Source organism: Pithys albifrons, chromosome 6 (genome assembly GCF_047495875.1).
Source record: "Pithys albifrons albifrons isolate INPA30051 chromosome 6, PitAlb_v1, whole genome shotgun sequence".
NCBI lineage: Eukaryota > Metazoa > Chordata > Aves > Passeriformes > Thamnophilidae > Pithys > Pithys albifrons.
In genome coordinates, this window is record NC_092463.1 from 21,336,649 (window position 1) to 21,352,378 (window position 15,730).

At 38.3% G+C, this 15,730-nt stretch overlaps 1 protein-coding gene across 1 annotated transcript in view; it reads right to left on the reverse strand.

Annotated features, from left to right (window-relative positions):
* The window catches only part of TSHR (thyroid stimulating hormone receptor), a 55,906-nt gene that overhangs the window by 30,429 nt on the left and 9,747 nt on the right, over window positions 1-15,730 (reverse strand). The window contains exons 2-3 of the mRNA XM_071559409.1: window positions 5,009-5,080; window positions 528-602 (exon numbers count right to left, since the gene is read on the reverse strand). Of these exons, the coding sequence (XP_071415510.1) occupies window positions 528-602; window positions 5,009-5,080 (147 nt within the window). The remainder of the gene's footprint in view (window positions 1-527; window positions 603-5,008; window positions 5,081-15,730) is intronic.

Here is a 15,730-nt window from a genome sequence, read left to right on the forward strand (position 1 = left end):
GTATAAAAACACTTCCTGGAAGCCTTTTCCATATTATTCCCATTCCATTTAATAACCATATAAACACTGTTCATTTTACTAGTACACTTTCAGGATGATTACTTATTATTCTTCAAGTCACCAGCTAGTGCCATTTTACTCTATGCTTTGGCCTTCCTGGTTTTAGTTCTGGTGCTTATATTACTGTTTTACACTTACCTGCGGTAACTTGACAGAAGTAATTCTTAATTGCCATTTTATTTCAACTTGCCCTCAATCTCATGATGTAGCCCCACGTACTTTTCACTATATTTACCTACATTTCTATGGGAGAATACAGAAGAGCAAGGAAAACAAAAAGATGTATGGAAAGAAAGCACAATAACATTAGCTCAAAAAAGATACTCATTCCACATTACAGAGAAAGAAAGTGAGAAAAGGAATATTTAGATATAGAGGAGACAGGAATGACAACTCAAACATCATCATATATGTTATTTTCACACATCCAAAATTTATCTCAACATTGTATTCATAACAGTACTTACATGTGAGTGACTTTACTTAAACTGTTGAAGGAACGGGCCTCCAGACTCTGAAGTGTTTCATCTATAGAGATGTAGCTAAACACCAGGGAACAGAAAAATAAATAGGTCTCAGACCTTGGGAAGCGATTGCTGGTGCCCATTATGCCACTTCATTTTTCCTCTCATGTTTCTCATCCAGCTATCATGACACTGCCAGACACACAAATAGTGTCTGAGGGATACACTTTTTAAATCCTTTTAAGGATTTTGATTTTGACTAATGCTTTAGATGCACACTATATTGCAGGATACAGTAACACCAAAACAACACAACATTTAAAATATTTAAGTACTGGTTTTTGATACTCTTGATCAAAGTTGATTAAATTAGCTGATATTATTTTTCACAGTTACACATACCCTGAGCAACTTGATCATTATTTTAAATGCACAAAATTAAATTGACTAGATGAGTCTTAGACATCAATTTTAGATGTCAAACTTAAAAACGGTATAATAAAGGGACTATGTCACATGCCTTTCCTTTTTCTTAATCAGATTGCATCCTCATGCCAGTGCTAGAAAGTAGGAGAGTACTTTTTGTGTCCTCTGTGGTCAAAATGAGCTGCCTTACATCAGCCAGGCAGGTGATTTTCTCTCACATACCAGAAGAGGCAGAGAAGAGGATTCCCACTCCCCTCCCTCACTCCCATCATGTGCCTTCCCACCATGATTCATGTCCCATTTGTGCTGTGTACTGCCTGGCCTGGACCTGATTGAGGTATCTTTCAATTGTAGGATTCAGTGGGAAGGAAGCAGCTTATTTTCTTCACGTGTTGACCTCTGCTCTTTTGCTTCATAAACATATAAATTGGCGTAAATTAATTAAACCACACCATCATTGATGGCAGGGAAATGAGTAGATTCATTTGCTTTAGTGTCATCTAGATAAACAGCCAAACCTCACACAAACACACTCAAAATCTTCTCTGAGATGGGAATGTCAAACAGAAACATGTGTTAGTGGTGCATAAACCTTTACTTCTAAGTGTTCAGAATGCCTCCAAAAACCTTTGGGCTCTGCCTATTGAACACATAACACCACACATTAAATGTAAGAAATAAAAATCATAGTAATCAGAACTCGAAGGAGTTGCATCAGAAGTGGGAAAGCATTTTTAAATTCCCTTTTTGAAGGCATGTTCCAATTCAGCACCTCCTCTTCCTACCAGCTGTGTTTAATTTGCAGGATTTCAAAATTGCCTTCAACACCCATCATGGATGCATTGATAGCTTAAACACCAAATGCACAGTCCCAGAGAAAGTCTTTTTGCAGATAACACTTTAAATCACCATGGCCCATACAGAAAAAGCCTGAGAGCACAGGATTTAAATCAGAAATTTAAAGCAGAAAAAGCAATGGAAACCCTGTGTTGAGGCTGCACTGCACGGTCTGGCACCAGGAGCGTGGGAGGTGTGGGCGCACTGTGGTGCAGGTGATGGTTGGTGTGGGCAGCTGTGTGCTGGCTGTGGGGCAGGATGAGCACAGGGGTGAAAAGGCACTGTGCTGCACAGGAAAATGGGGCACGGGGGAAAAGTGCTTTGCATGGGGCTGCCTGCAGAGAGCACTGTGGGATGCAACTTTGTGTGGAGAATCTGGGGAGAAAACACTGCAGCGAGTTACAGGTCAGGTGTCTGTGAGGTATTCATGAATGTGACCCCAAAGCATCATCCTGGGCCCAGGAAAAATGTTCCTTATGCTTGCCCTTAATAATACTGAATGTTCAATATGTCCCAAAGTTAGTAGGAAACAGGTGAAGCCCTTCTACCAAAATTTCATGTATTTGCACCTTTAAGAATGTAAACCAGAAATTTATCTTGCATTTGGACATCCTATAGAAACTTTTTGTATTCAGCGATGCCTTTCTGATAGGAATTAGCTTTGCAGTTGAGAATGTCATTAAAATGCTTTTCCTTTCATTCCTGTGGGAAAGCAGCACAGTGAAACAGTCCGGCTGTCAAGTGTGTGTATATATATATGTGTGTGTGTGTGTGTGTGTGTGTGTGTGTGTGTGTGTGTGTGTGTGTGTGTGTATTCCTTTATGAGAAACTGTAACTCTAAAATTTTTGTGTAAACATGGTTCATAAAGAGGACAACTAAATTTTCTATTTAGTACAGAGGAAAAAAATGTTTATTTGTGGAAAACATATATTAGAAACCATATAGCAAAATGAAGTGCTGTATTTGGAACAGTAAATACAATCTATATCACCCTACTGAAACTTCAGAACATTTTCTAGATGAATTTACAAACCCAGGAATGATCTGGTAATTTTCCTTGCTGATGGAAATTATGGGCTGGGAGAGCCAAATGAGACATGTTGCACATTAGAGGCCAAGACATACACATAAGAGCTATAGTTAAAATACAGGTATGGGTTCCCTGAAGTTTATATCAAGAAGATGGGAGTGAATGTTCTGTAATAGTAGTAATGCTATAAGAAATATCCAGAGAGGCATTGACACTATTCAAATTTAAACCACTCTTTTTGGAGTTTTTGGAGACATCTTTAGAGAAAGGTTCACTACATTTTTCAGGTGAACACCTATTCTGTTACAAATTCATAAATATTACAATTTTAAAAACTGAAGATCTGAAAAGCCTCTAAGTAATTTATTAATTGTCACTGAAAGCCAAAGAGTTAACATCCATTTACATTGAATCCAACTCTGTTCTAAACAAAGTTTATCATGTTTATATATGATACTATACCTCATATTAGGGATATTCTTTCTCCTACCCCCAAAAAACCCCAACACAACAAAAAAATACACCCTCTGTTTGATTAAACTGAGATGGTAAATGAGGCTGCAGCTATTCAAGAACAATTACTTACAAGTATTTTAGAAAGTCATTACTTCAATACACCTGAATGAAACTATAAAATATAATTAGGCAGACCTTGTTCCTCCAAAATCCCTTTTCATGAATTCTTACATGGTAGTCCATCTCAGTTATTCAGTTTAAGCTTATATAGACTTAAGATTTACAAGGAACATCAAGGGCAAGAAGAAAAATTCCTATTGCTGCATTAATAATAAAAGGCTTAACAAGAAAAAAATGGACTTCTTGCTCAATGAGGTGGTTTATTTACTTATCAGTGGCCACAGATAAAGCTGAGCACCAGACTGATAAAGACCTGAGCATTCTGGTTCGAACTGAACGCTGACCCAGCTCTGAGCTGGACTGGAGGCCTCCTGAGGTCCCTTATAAATTACATGGCTCTGACTCTAGGGATTCAATTGCGAGATGGCAGAGAAATCCCCTGCATTAAATAGCCACACACAGGATCACATATTATGGCTCAGCCACCAAGAACAAACAAATGTGAGACAACTTTTACTCAAGACTGCTGACATCAAGGAGCAATACAGTGCAAGTGTAGCTGTTGAGGAATACATTCAGCTGAGGTAGCTCAGTGTGCAGCTGCAGATTGAGCTCTGGGTGGTGGGAGCTCCAGGCAAGGCGCCATGAACTGCCAACCCTTTGCACAACAAGGGGCACTGGCACCTGTGGCACTAGCCAGGTGACCCGACACGCAGAGGCACAGCAGGAGCTGATGACCCCACACTTCGGTGCACTTACACTGTGATCATATAAAAAACCCAGGGATTTCCTTGTTCGGGGTCCCTCCTTGGAGGTACCCAACTTGAGCTGTTATTTTGTTCTTCAGTTATCACACCAAGATTAAACTGTTTGAAAGATCTGGACATCTGAGACTCTGCTATGGGAAACATGATGTTGAGCTGGTAAGGAAACCTGGTCTGACTGTGTGAGTGTGGGGTGTGTAGCTCCAAAGGGACCTCAGTCCTAGCTCCAGGTGGTGTGTGAGCAACTTCCAGAGTGGCTCCTGGATGGTTGGACAGGGAAGTTTCCTTAACATAGCCACCTTCAGTGAGACAGATGTTGATGTGAGGCAAATAGCTAGAGGTTGCTGGTTGTGCTTTTGTGGACTGTATCCAGGCATATGTTTGCACACAAAGAGAGTGACACAAAGATTAATATTTTGGTGAAAGTCCATCTCTAGTCTAGAAATGCCACATGGTCTCCAATGAGATGAGTTACAAATCATGCTGACAGCTGGAAACAAATTTTTAGCCAGGACCATCAATTGAATATGGTAATTTGTTATGAAAAAATTTCCCATCGTGTGCAGACTGAAAAGAAAAATGTTTTATAGCCTTATTTATCATGTCCACCTCAATAAAAGTGTGGTCCCAACCACAAATGACTAGAATGCCTTCCTATAGCTGGTTCAGGTTATAAACAATAAATAAGAGTTATTACCTGCAGTTCTAAAATGTAAGTGGTGAGGTAACAAAGGTGTAAGAATATTTTAATTTCACAAGTTTTTATACACAAAGACAGAATTTTGGAGAAGGAGAGTGATTTTTAATAAAAGAGCTAAAAGAATAATATCAGACACAGAACAGAACTTACATCCTAGAGATGTTGGGGAGATTGGAAAAAGCATCGCTTGGAATTGTTCTTAGATGAGTCTCCATAAACCTCCTAGAGAAAAAAAGTTTGGCAGTTAATATCCTTTGATAAGTACAATTTAACATTAAAAAGTCATCCACAACTTAAATTCTCCTCAAATATTTTCATTCTTTTCTTTCCTTTTCCCAGTATTGCCTTCTTTGCCTCATTTCTATTCCTGTTTCATTATGTGGCTTGCTTTGTTTGGTGTGCTCCCTCAATCTGAATTACAACCTTCTGCATCATCTCTTCCAAGAACTCAACAGTCAATGGTGATGACAGACTTCTCAAAATTCCAGAGTGGGACTAGCAAACATATTTTCCCATTGAAGTAAATGAAGCATTAAGAAAATAAACATTCTTTTAATCATTTCAGGCTCCACTAAGACATTGTATCCCTCATTCTGAGCAAGAAATTCAGGTATAGCAGCCAAAATTGAATTAGTACAATTGCAAACTACCTCCACAGAATTCTCCCTTTTCATTGTAAAAAATACAACATTCTTCCTCCCTAAGCTGCTGAAGTGGGAGTGGCATGTACCTTACCCATCTGCAGGAGATTTCTGAAAAACAGGCAGTGAGATGCTTATCAACAGCCAAGTTCTTAACAAAATGAATCTTTAGCAGACTGACTACTCTGAAAAGGAAAGAACAGAATGCTTTGGAAAATCAGCCTCTGATATCTGTTGAAATTACACTTACAACTTGTCATTGTTGGATTAGGTAGTCTTTGGTTTTCCAATACAGTTGGGGAATACACTCACATAATTTCTAGTCAGTGAATAGTCTGAAGAATAATCGAGAACAAATACTAAACTTTTCCCATAGTGGCTTTTAAAAACAGTTCAAGAGAGGAAAAAAACAAATTAGAATGATTTCCTAATTCTGTTTTCTGTTTCATAATGTGAAATATCTGATTACTATATTTGATTTACACAAAAATACTATCATTTTAAGATTTATCAATCTTCTAGAACTTGCATACCAGAAATCAAATTATATGTAGAAATTCATACAACTTTAGTCTTGAATAAAAGTATAAATTCAGAGAATGTACATTCCTCTAATCCCAAAGGAAGTCTTTACACCCCCCCCCAATCCACACACTGGTTGCAAGAATGAGTAAGGAGAACGTAAAGACTTGTACTTTTCCAGCAGTGGGTTCATGTTTCTCCTGACCTCAATACACCTGGCTCCAACGAAGCCCCCAACAGGGGAATGTTGATTGGCCCAGAGGTACATTTGCTTATTCCCCTGCACCCACAGCACCATGACACTCAAACCAGTGCTCTGCCATCCTTCTTCCTCCTCCACTTCCTACTACTGCTTCCTTCTATTATCGCAGTCCAAGATAAAAGCTTCTAGAAAACTGCTGCTTAATCCAGCACAGCCTGTTGTTCTTATTCTGTTTCAACATCTGTCTGTGTTTCCAGGCCTTTGAGGAAGCTGACAGTGATGACTGTAGACAATCCAATTTCAGACAGATTTTAACAAGTCTTAAAGTAGAACAGTGAGGACAGTGAGGACCTTGACAGGGTGGAGAGATGGGCCAACTGGAACTTTACATAGTTCAACAAGTACAAAGTGCAGAGTCCTGTACATGAGGAGGATCAAGCCTAGGGCCCAGCACATGCTGGGGGCCAAGAGTCTGGAAAGAAGCTTTGCGGAAAAGAACCTGGGGTCCTGTTGGACATCAAGTTACACATCAGCCAGCAATGTGCCCTTGCTGCAAAAAGTCTAACGGTATCCTTGGGTGCATTAGGAGGAGAAGGCAGTCCTAAGGCTTCCACCTGAGACTCAATAACCCAAGAAAAATATAGTTTAATTCACTTCTGACTATCCAAGCTCACTTTTAACTTCTCTTATCCTTTCTGGTCCTCTGTTCACCTACACAATACTGACTCACATATAATTCCTCCCCAATCCCAATCTTTATAGAAACTAGTACTTCATCTATCGCTTACAAATCATTCCATTTTCTGGAAAAGGAAGAATTTAAACAATATCCTAAGTCTCTTCTTGACCTCCTGTTTTTTATGTCTGACATTCATCCCACTCCATGGATGAGTGGAGTCAGACCCATCCTTCATGAACTACTTTGTGAGCTCACATTAATCTTTTATTAGCATACTTGAAATTAATACATCCTGTCAGAAAAGCCTGGAAATTCTGAATAGTGTTTATGATTGATTATATCAAACCAGTTGTATTATGAAACGACTCTGCATTTATACATTTCTAGACAACACTCCTAATATGTCAAAAATAGACATGATAAAGAAGCATACCCTTAGAGGTTATATTTTGACTGAATGGCTGCAAAAATTTTAAAGTAGAAGGAGTAGTATAATGTTTCTTCCTATCTGATATGGCTTAAAGGAATATCAACAATTTGCAAATATGACAAAAACCCCATATGGTTTACAGGATGTGTTTATAAATGGATTTAAACAGAAAAGAGTGACAACAAAGTAGAAGCAGGAGAAGAGAGAAGAAATAGCCCGTTTTATGATAAAAACTTAGTTGTGTGGGGAAGCAGTAACTGAGATTATCAGCAAAGCTAAAAGGCTACAAGTTCATGTAACACACCTACTACATAAACAATACACATAAACACTAGCATGTAGCACACAATGACAAATTGGTATTTACTGGAGCTGCCATTCCTCAGCTACTTGCCATTTAACAGATTTCTGAGTTCAAAGTGCCAGTGATTATGCAGACCATAAAATGGAGTCAGTGCAACAGATCAAGGCCAAACTTAAACCACAATTTTTGTACAACCACCTGCAAAGCTCCAGTGCTCTCTGAGTCTTAAAACCCCAGGGGCTGATAGATTACTGCTAATTTGAGGCCAGCTCCTAAAGCAATGTAAAACTTGAAAAGTAAGTGCTTCAGTCCCTGTTTGCCAAGTGTGATGCCGTAAATAATTATTGGTTGGGGACCACGAGGCACCAGTGGTGTGTAGAAGGTTGTGGGATGGACAGTAATTCTTAGAAGTGGGAAGAAGAGAGCATGAGAGAATTCTCAAGCAGTAAAATCTATTATGGACCAAAAATGAATGTAATTTAAATAGACTAGCTTTAGTTTAGCTCAGTCAAACTGCATATAAAGGTCACAAGTTTACCAACTGTGTTAATACACTTTTTATGCTAGGAAACAGCAAAAGTTTGGAATTTAAAGCCAAAAACCATAACATGCAGTGTGAATAATTGAGAATTCGTTATATTAATGGACTGTTACTCTTCTTGTCTTGCATGCATCAGAAATTTGGTTTAAACCTGAATGTTTCAATGTGAAAATTAGTAATTCAGTCAAGTATCCAGCCACTCACAGTATCTTCACCAAGAAAGTAAGCTTTTTCTGGATAAAGGAATCAGTTTTACTGGGAAAATATGCATTGGTTTTCCAAGTAAGAAGAATTGTAACCATAATCAATTATACATTTAACAGGTTTACTTAGTATACTTTCTATACTGATGTAAAGACATCACATATAAACATGTTTAATAGCATTTAATGAAAAGAATTGCTCCTGTGCTAACCTGAGTACTACTATTTGTTTCTACCTTCATTTTCTCATTCATTTTAAAAGCCTCAGTAATCCAGAAAAAGATCTTTAGATATTATTCTGTAAATCTTTCTAAAAGAACCAGAAGTCTGAGCTAATTTTCATTACAAACATGCAATCAGTGTTTGCAAAGATACAAAAGCATGCAAATCACATTTTTGCTAAATGAGTTAGTTTAAAAAACTCATGAAAATACTTCAGAAAAATCTTTCAAGTTTTAAAGGATGACACTTAGTTTGCATTTTTAGTTTCATATCAGAAAGCCAGTTTAAAGTTTTTAAGAATTTCTCTTTGCTTTGATATTTACACCAAAGGTTTAGCCTGTATGTTCCTAAAAGACTCTACATTGCATATATCACAAAAATGAAACCTGAATAACTGATAAGAAACAGACTGCTTGTGCAGAACTTTGCACTTACATCTTCCTCTGCCCCAAACCTTTGTCAACCTGAAATAAATGCATCATATTTTTGTAGTGGTGCAAAAATAGGTGTAAAAAGATATTTCATATAGTGAAATGCATCCTAAGCTTCCCAGAGGATGATTACCACCTAGTGTCTAACACTAGTATTACCAATGTGGTAGGAACGAGAGAAGGACTCACACAGCAAAGTAACTCTTAAAGTAGGGAATCACTTCTGGATACATTAGAAGACTACATGGCAGCTTTCCTACAATTAACGAGTAGTCCAACAGAATAACATAAAGTATATATCAAAACTGGCCCAGCTCTAAAAAATTCAAGAAATAATAGATCTATTCAAAATGAGAGCGTGCAGCTCAGTACTGAAAGTAAATTCTTAGTGCAAATGTATCCTTCTTCCTACAAAGTGAGGTACATAGGGGCACTGTCTGACAGACAGGAAAGAATTCAGATTGGTTACTTGCTACTCCCAGGAGTTATTAGCACCTTCACACCCAGCCTGAGGGGGCGTGTCTGCTAAGGGGCCATCAACGGTTTCAAAATACCCCATGACTCACAGAGTTAATCACCCATTGTGTGACTCCCTGCCCTGGGGGAGGGACTGGGTGCTCCCACCTGGACCTGGGGGTACATATCTTGGGGTAAGAAGACCTCAGGGGTCACTTGTCAGATTGAGAGGAGGACCAAAACCTCAACAGGAGAATACTACTACTTTCAACCAGCCTGTGACCACTACTCTCCACCAGACTGCAACTGTCAGCTGCACCAACAGGTTTTCCACTTTGGACTTTTACTTGGGGGAACCACACAGGGTTTAGCACAGGGGCTAACAGAGCCCTTTGTGCTTGTGCCCGAGGGTGCTGGGTTATACCTCTGGGATTTTGTGGGTTAGAACCATTTGTTTTCTCTTTGTGCCATTGCATTTATTGTAATATTGTTATTCAACTGTAACTCTGATTTATAATCTCTTTTGTGTTGTGTTCATTCCTCCTGCTGGTTTACCTTCAAACCTGCACATAAGGAGAGGTTTAGACAGGATATTAAGAAAAATGTCTTCTGGGAAAGAGTGGTCATGTGTTGGAAGAGGCTGCTCAGCAAAGTGATTGAGTCATCCACTCAGGAGGGTTTAACAGATATGTAGATGTGGCATTTAGGGATAGGGCTTAGTGATGGACTTGGCAGTGTTACGTTTACAGCTGGACATGATGATCATAAAGATATTTTGCATTCTAAATGATACTATAATTCTATGATTTTATCATTTACAGTACCTGAAACTGATAGTGTGTCTCCACTATAGGCCATGTCTTAAAATGTCTACTTATTGACCATAATACCCTGGAGAAAAGTAAAAGACATGTAGACATGGTGATTAAAGACAGAGATTAGTAAACTTGTCAGTACTAGGTTTATGGTTGGACTCAAAGGTCTTTTCCAACCTAAATGATTCTATAATTCTATGGTTCTCATAAAGGCACAGCTCACATATGCTAGTCTTTGAAGGAATAAGAAATATCATCAGTGATGATTGATTTTTTGAACTCACATTTTCAAAACAAATCAGAAAGGACCATAGGAAAGATTTGAGACAAATTGGCTGGCTGTTAGACAAGAAAAAAGGCTGGTTTATGGATTGACAGCAGGTTCAAATGAGGTTAAAAAAAAAGGAGGCAAACTCTGAATTTTCAGCGTATAGGAAATTAATCAAGGGACCTTTATTTGGAACTATGACACTGAACAGTCTGGGCAAACCCTGTTCAGGCGCCTCCTATTTTCTTTTCATATGAGTGTTGTAGGAAGCTGCACATAGACATGTTGTGATGTAATCTTGATGAGTGAGCTGCTGTCAATACATGCGTCTTTAAACCCTGCTATTTTTCTTTAATAGCCTGTCACCAGCTATTACATAGCTGAAAAGACAAAAATCTTACTGTTCCCTTTGCATGAGCCTAATTGCCCTTAGAGTGAGCAGGAATTACACAGATTTGCTGCAGACAGAGTAAAACCTATTGTTCACTGGTTTAGTTTCACAAAGATTGATAATGGAGCTTTTTGCCCACATCTTTTAGAAACTGACCTCATTTCAGTAAGATGTAAACTTACTTACATTGTAAAAAAATATTAGAGTAGGCAATAGCTTTTGATCTCTTTCCATTTAATTGTAGCAAAAAGAGCATATTTGTTTTCTAACAACTGTTTAAGTAAAACTGTCTGTAAACAGTCACATAATAAAACGTTGTAAAAAATGTTAGGCACTCATTTGGGAACTTCATTTGCTTTTCCTTCTTGATAAGTTGTAGAGGCATGGATTTTAAGGCTAAGAGGGATCAGGGGAACATCTAGTCTGACATTCTGGCTGACAAAAGCATAGAACTTCCCAAGAAGTACAGTACTGCTTCTCCTTTTTTATTTTTTAGGGATAGGAAAATCAGATACTGTTGGTTTAAAAGTAATATTAAAAAAAATCCCATACAACTATTAACAATTTGCTCCAGTGCTCAATCATCCTTCATTTTTTGTCTGTGTTTGTAGCTACTGCTGTGCAATACAAAGTAGGGAAGTGTATTTAGGCCTTCAGCTTATGCACTTTGAATTGCCGATTTCTGCATTGACTCCAAGAAATTCAGGCTTCAGATTTTGATCCTCTGAATTGCATTAAAGTGCCAGAATTATCCTAGAGTAAATGGTTGGGATAAATCTTTTATCTCCCAAGATGAAATCTGTGCAATTGTAGCTTTATGCCACTAGATTTTGTGCAGTCTTTACCTGTTAAATGAAAGAGCCTCACATCCTCACAGTTAACATGGTTAATTGCTCCTCTTTTATTTGGATAAATTGAACAGCTGTGATCACAGAATCACAGAATGGGTAAGTTTGAAAATGACAGTGGGTCATCTGGTTCAACCTCCCTTCTCAAGCTGGGCCATCCTAGAACACATTGCACCAGATTGCATTCTGGTGTCTTCCACTGTAAGGAATATTTTTCAATACTTTATTTAAACTTGTGATTCCTTTCTGAACTGTCCCCAACATTTCTACCACCTTCTTAAATTGTGAACATTAGAATTAAACCACTCATATGCTTTATTAAATATTTTTTGGCATAGAGCTCTGATCAAGTGAAATGACTTTTCATCTAAATGAGAAACAAGTATTTTATTAGGCTGCAGCAGTGATGTTGAGAACATGCAAATAGCTGTGTTGATTGACATGAAGGACCCATTTTGCCAAGCATTCTATACCTGAGAGGGACAGATAGATGGAAGGGTAAAAATAGGCCAGGCACACGTAGTAGTCTCTTAATATTTGCCCAGCATCACACCATTTTCTGTGGAAGGCATTTCCCAAGTCTGTTTATTAATATATTATTTGCCTATTTCTAATTGTCGGTGAATTTCTCTTTCTGTTGCACACCCAATTTTACCTTGAGCATTAAGCAGCTTCTTCTATCCACAATGTCTTTTTACTAGGAATTTCAAAGGCCTTCTTGTTGCATGAATAAACACTTCCCTTTTTTTTGTTTGTTTGTGGTTTTGTTTGTTGGTTTGGCTTTTTGGTTTGGGTTTGGTTATGGTATGACATGGTTTGGTTTGGGGTTTTTTTGTCTTCTTTTTTTTTTTTTTTACTCTTTCTGAGCACTGAATCCATGTTTTTACAGAACTAATGCCAAGATCTAACACAATGCCAAGATATCCTCCTGATGAAATGATGAGCTCAGAACCTGTCATTTTTAATATATATATATATATGAATGGTTTTCTCATTGTGCATAATTTCCTCTGTTAACATCAGATTTCATTTACCATTTCATTTAATCACTCAGTCCTGTAATCCAGTCAACTCTTAGCATTACTGCCTTAATAGCTTCCTACCATGAGTAAACTTTGTTACCTTAAACTGCCACTGGATTTTTAGTATTGGCCTGGAGCCTTTCAAAAGAAGTTGAATGTTCATTTGCATACCAGATGGATGTCTCATACTCGCCTGTATTTAACTTGCTTTGTCATCACCAGATCATTCCTTACATTCCTCCAACAGGAAAAATTCAAGCAAAGTACATTAATTATTTCCTTCACAGTCTATATTTCTAGCATTTGTGGACCAAAACCCTGTAACTGTAGGCATTATATGGGGACAGGACATAGATAGTTCTTGCCTCAAATGTAATATAGCACCACAGATGACAAACATGAGCATCTGTAAGGCAGTAGAAAGCTGTATCTTTACGTATATAATATACACAAATTTCTAGAACAGGGTTGTTTTCTTTTTCCTAAGGCAGGGCTGTGCCACTGTTATCATTTATAAATGAAAGCTGCTTAAGCAAAGTGAATATGAGACCAGAATTGCTGGTTCTGTGTGTTTTTCAGTAGAAATTCAAGCAGTTTGAAGTAACTTCCTATGTAGCTTCTTTGTGAGCTTTTATTGTACAAAAAAACCCCAACCAAAATCTTCCAGAGGTCTTTCTGCATTTTATAATATCTCTAACTGTTCATAAAGGCCTCTGAGTTTTTAAAGCTGTTTCTTCTCTGTCACATATGATCTCAGACCTTCTTTTTCTCACAAAACGAGATGTTGCTTTTTTTGTTCAAATGGAATAGCAGGAAATTTCTTAATTTACATTTGAAATGTAAAGAAAATTATTAACTAAAGCATGCTGTTCTATAATCCCTGCTCAGCTAGTCAGGTTCCAATCAAATTCCCTCCTTATTCATAATCAAACATAAAAAAATTCTTTAAAGGGACATGGTTCAAAGTGGTCTGTAGTGTAAATAGGACCTATTGAAACATTTTCACAGTTTGGGAGAGTGGCCTCTGTACTGCAAAAACTGTTTAATCCATATGTTTGACTAAGTTAAAAATGAAGAAAAAATTGGAAAAAGTAACAATATACAAATGGAAAGAAAGAAAGGTTAAGTAGATAAAGAAGACATGATTTTGATGGAAAGGGTGAAGATTCTTCTCTTGTGGATCTATGGTAACAATTTTTCTTCCTGACAGTCACAAAAAAAAGAATGCTGTTGTTCAGATTTGGGATCTTGCAATCTATGTAGATACACCTTTTCAGAATTATATCAGAGGCAAACCTTTTCTTCTGGGCAATTTCAAAATTGTCATCAGGATTGTCTCGGGCTCAGCTGAATGCATGTGGGTCATGGTGAGGCAGGACAGAACATTGTAATGGAGACAGCTTCTGACGAAGCCAGTTAAATTATTCCTTTGTGACTGAATTTACCCTTCAAGAGGAACAGAATTGTTTTTCTAATAGCTATGTTAAGATAGAGACTTTCATTTTTTTAACATTTGTTCACTCTCTTGTGACAGAGACTTCCCCTTTTCCCAGCCTGCATCAGTCCTTGTGAAGTCTCCCTTGAAGGGAGAATTTTACCTCTCAGAGATTCTGCAGGAAAATTATATTCCATATATATTCCTAGTTTATAATACCATTTGTAGAAACCACCTACTTAAGTGGGTAGGGAGAAAACTGCATTTTTTTATCATGGGGTCTTTTAAACTATTTTGGTGGGCATTTCCTTTCTGAGTAATGGGTCTGAGTTGAAAGCACCTTACTTCGTTAGTTACTGGGAGACAAACATTTTTGGAGTGTCCCAGAGCACAAAACCTCAAAAACTATCTTACTGGCTCATAAAGCAATTTCCAAATCACCCAAGATTGTGTCCTGAACATTGACCAAAAGCAGTTACCCAGGGTACAGGGTATGAACAATCTTATTGTAGAGATCATGTTAGGAGAGTCAAAGCTCTGCTGGAGCTGAAACTAGCAAGGTACCTGTAGGGGGAACAAGAGCGACTTCTGTAAGTGCATGGTCAGCAAAAGGAAAACAGGGAAATTGTGGGCACGCTGCTCAGGAGCACAAGGGACTTAGTAACAAAGGACATGGAAAAGGCCTCAATGCCTTCTTGGTGTGGTTTAATCCCAGCTGGCAACTAAGCCCCACACAACAGCTCACTCACTCCCCCCACGGTCAGATGGGGAGCGAACCAGAAGAGTAACTGAAAAAACTCGTGAGTTGAAATAAAGATGGTGTAATAGGTGAAGTAAAAGCGCCACATTAGCAAAGCAAAACAAGGAATTAATTCAATACTTCCCACTAGCAGGCAGGTGTTCAGCCACATCCAGAAAGGCAGGGCTCCATCAGCTGTGTCTTGGGAAGACAAATGCCAAGTCCCCCCTCTTCCTCCTTCTTCCCCCAGCTTTATATACTGGGTATGACATCATATGCTACGTGATAATCCCTGTGGACAGTTGGGATCAGCTGTGCAGTGTCCCTTTCCACCTCCTCATGCACTCTCAGCCTGGTGGATTGGTGTCACAAACAGAAAACGCCTTCACTCTCTAAGCACTGCCCAGCGGTAACTAATACATCTGCCCCCGAATTACCAACTCTGTTTCCAACACAAATCCAAAACCTAGCACCATACTAGGTACTATGAGTAATATTAACTCTATCTCAGACAAAGCCAGCACATCTTTTTTTGCATCCTTTTTTTAGTTCCATCTGCTCCCAGGCCTTCAAGGCCCCTCACCTGGCAGCCCAGTCTGCAAAAACAGAGCATTACCTGCAGGAGAAGATAAAGAAGCACTGAAGAGTACTGGACATAGAGCAATCTATGGGACCTGATGGGTTTGCACCTAAGAGCAATGAGGAACTGGTTGATGTCATTCT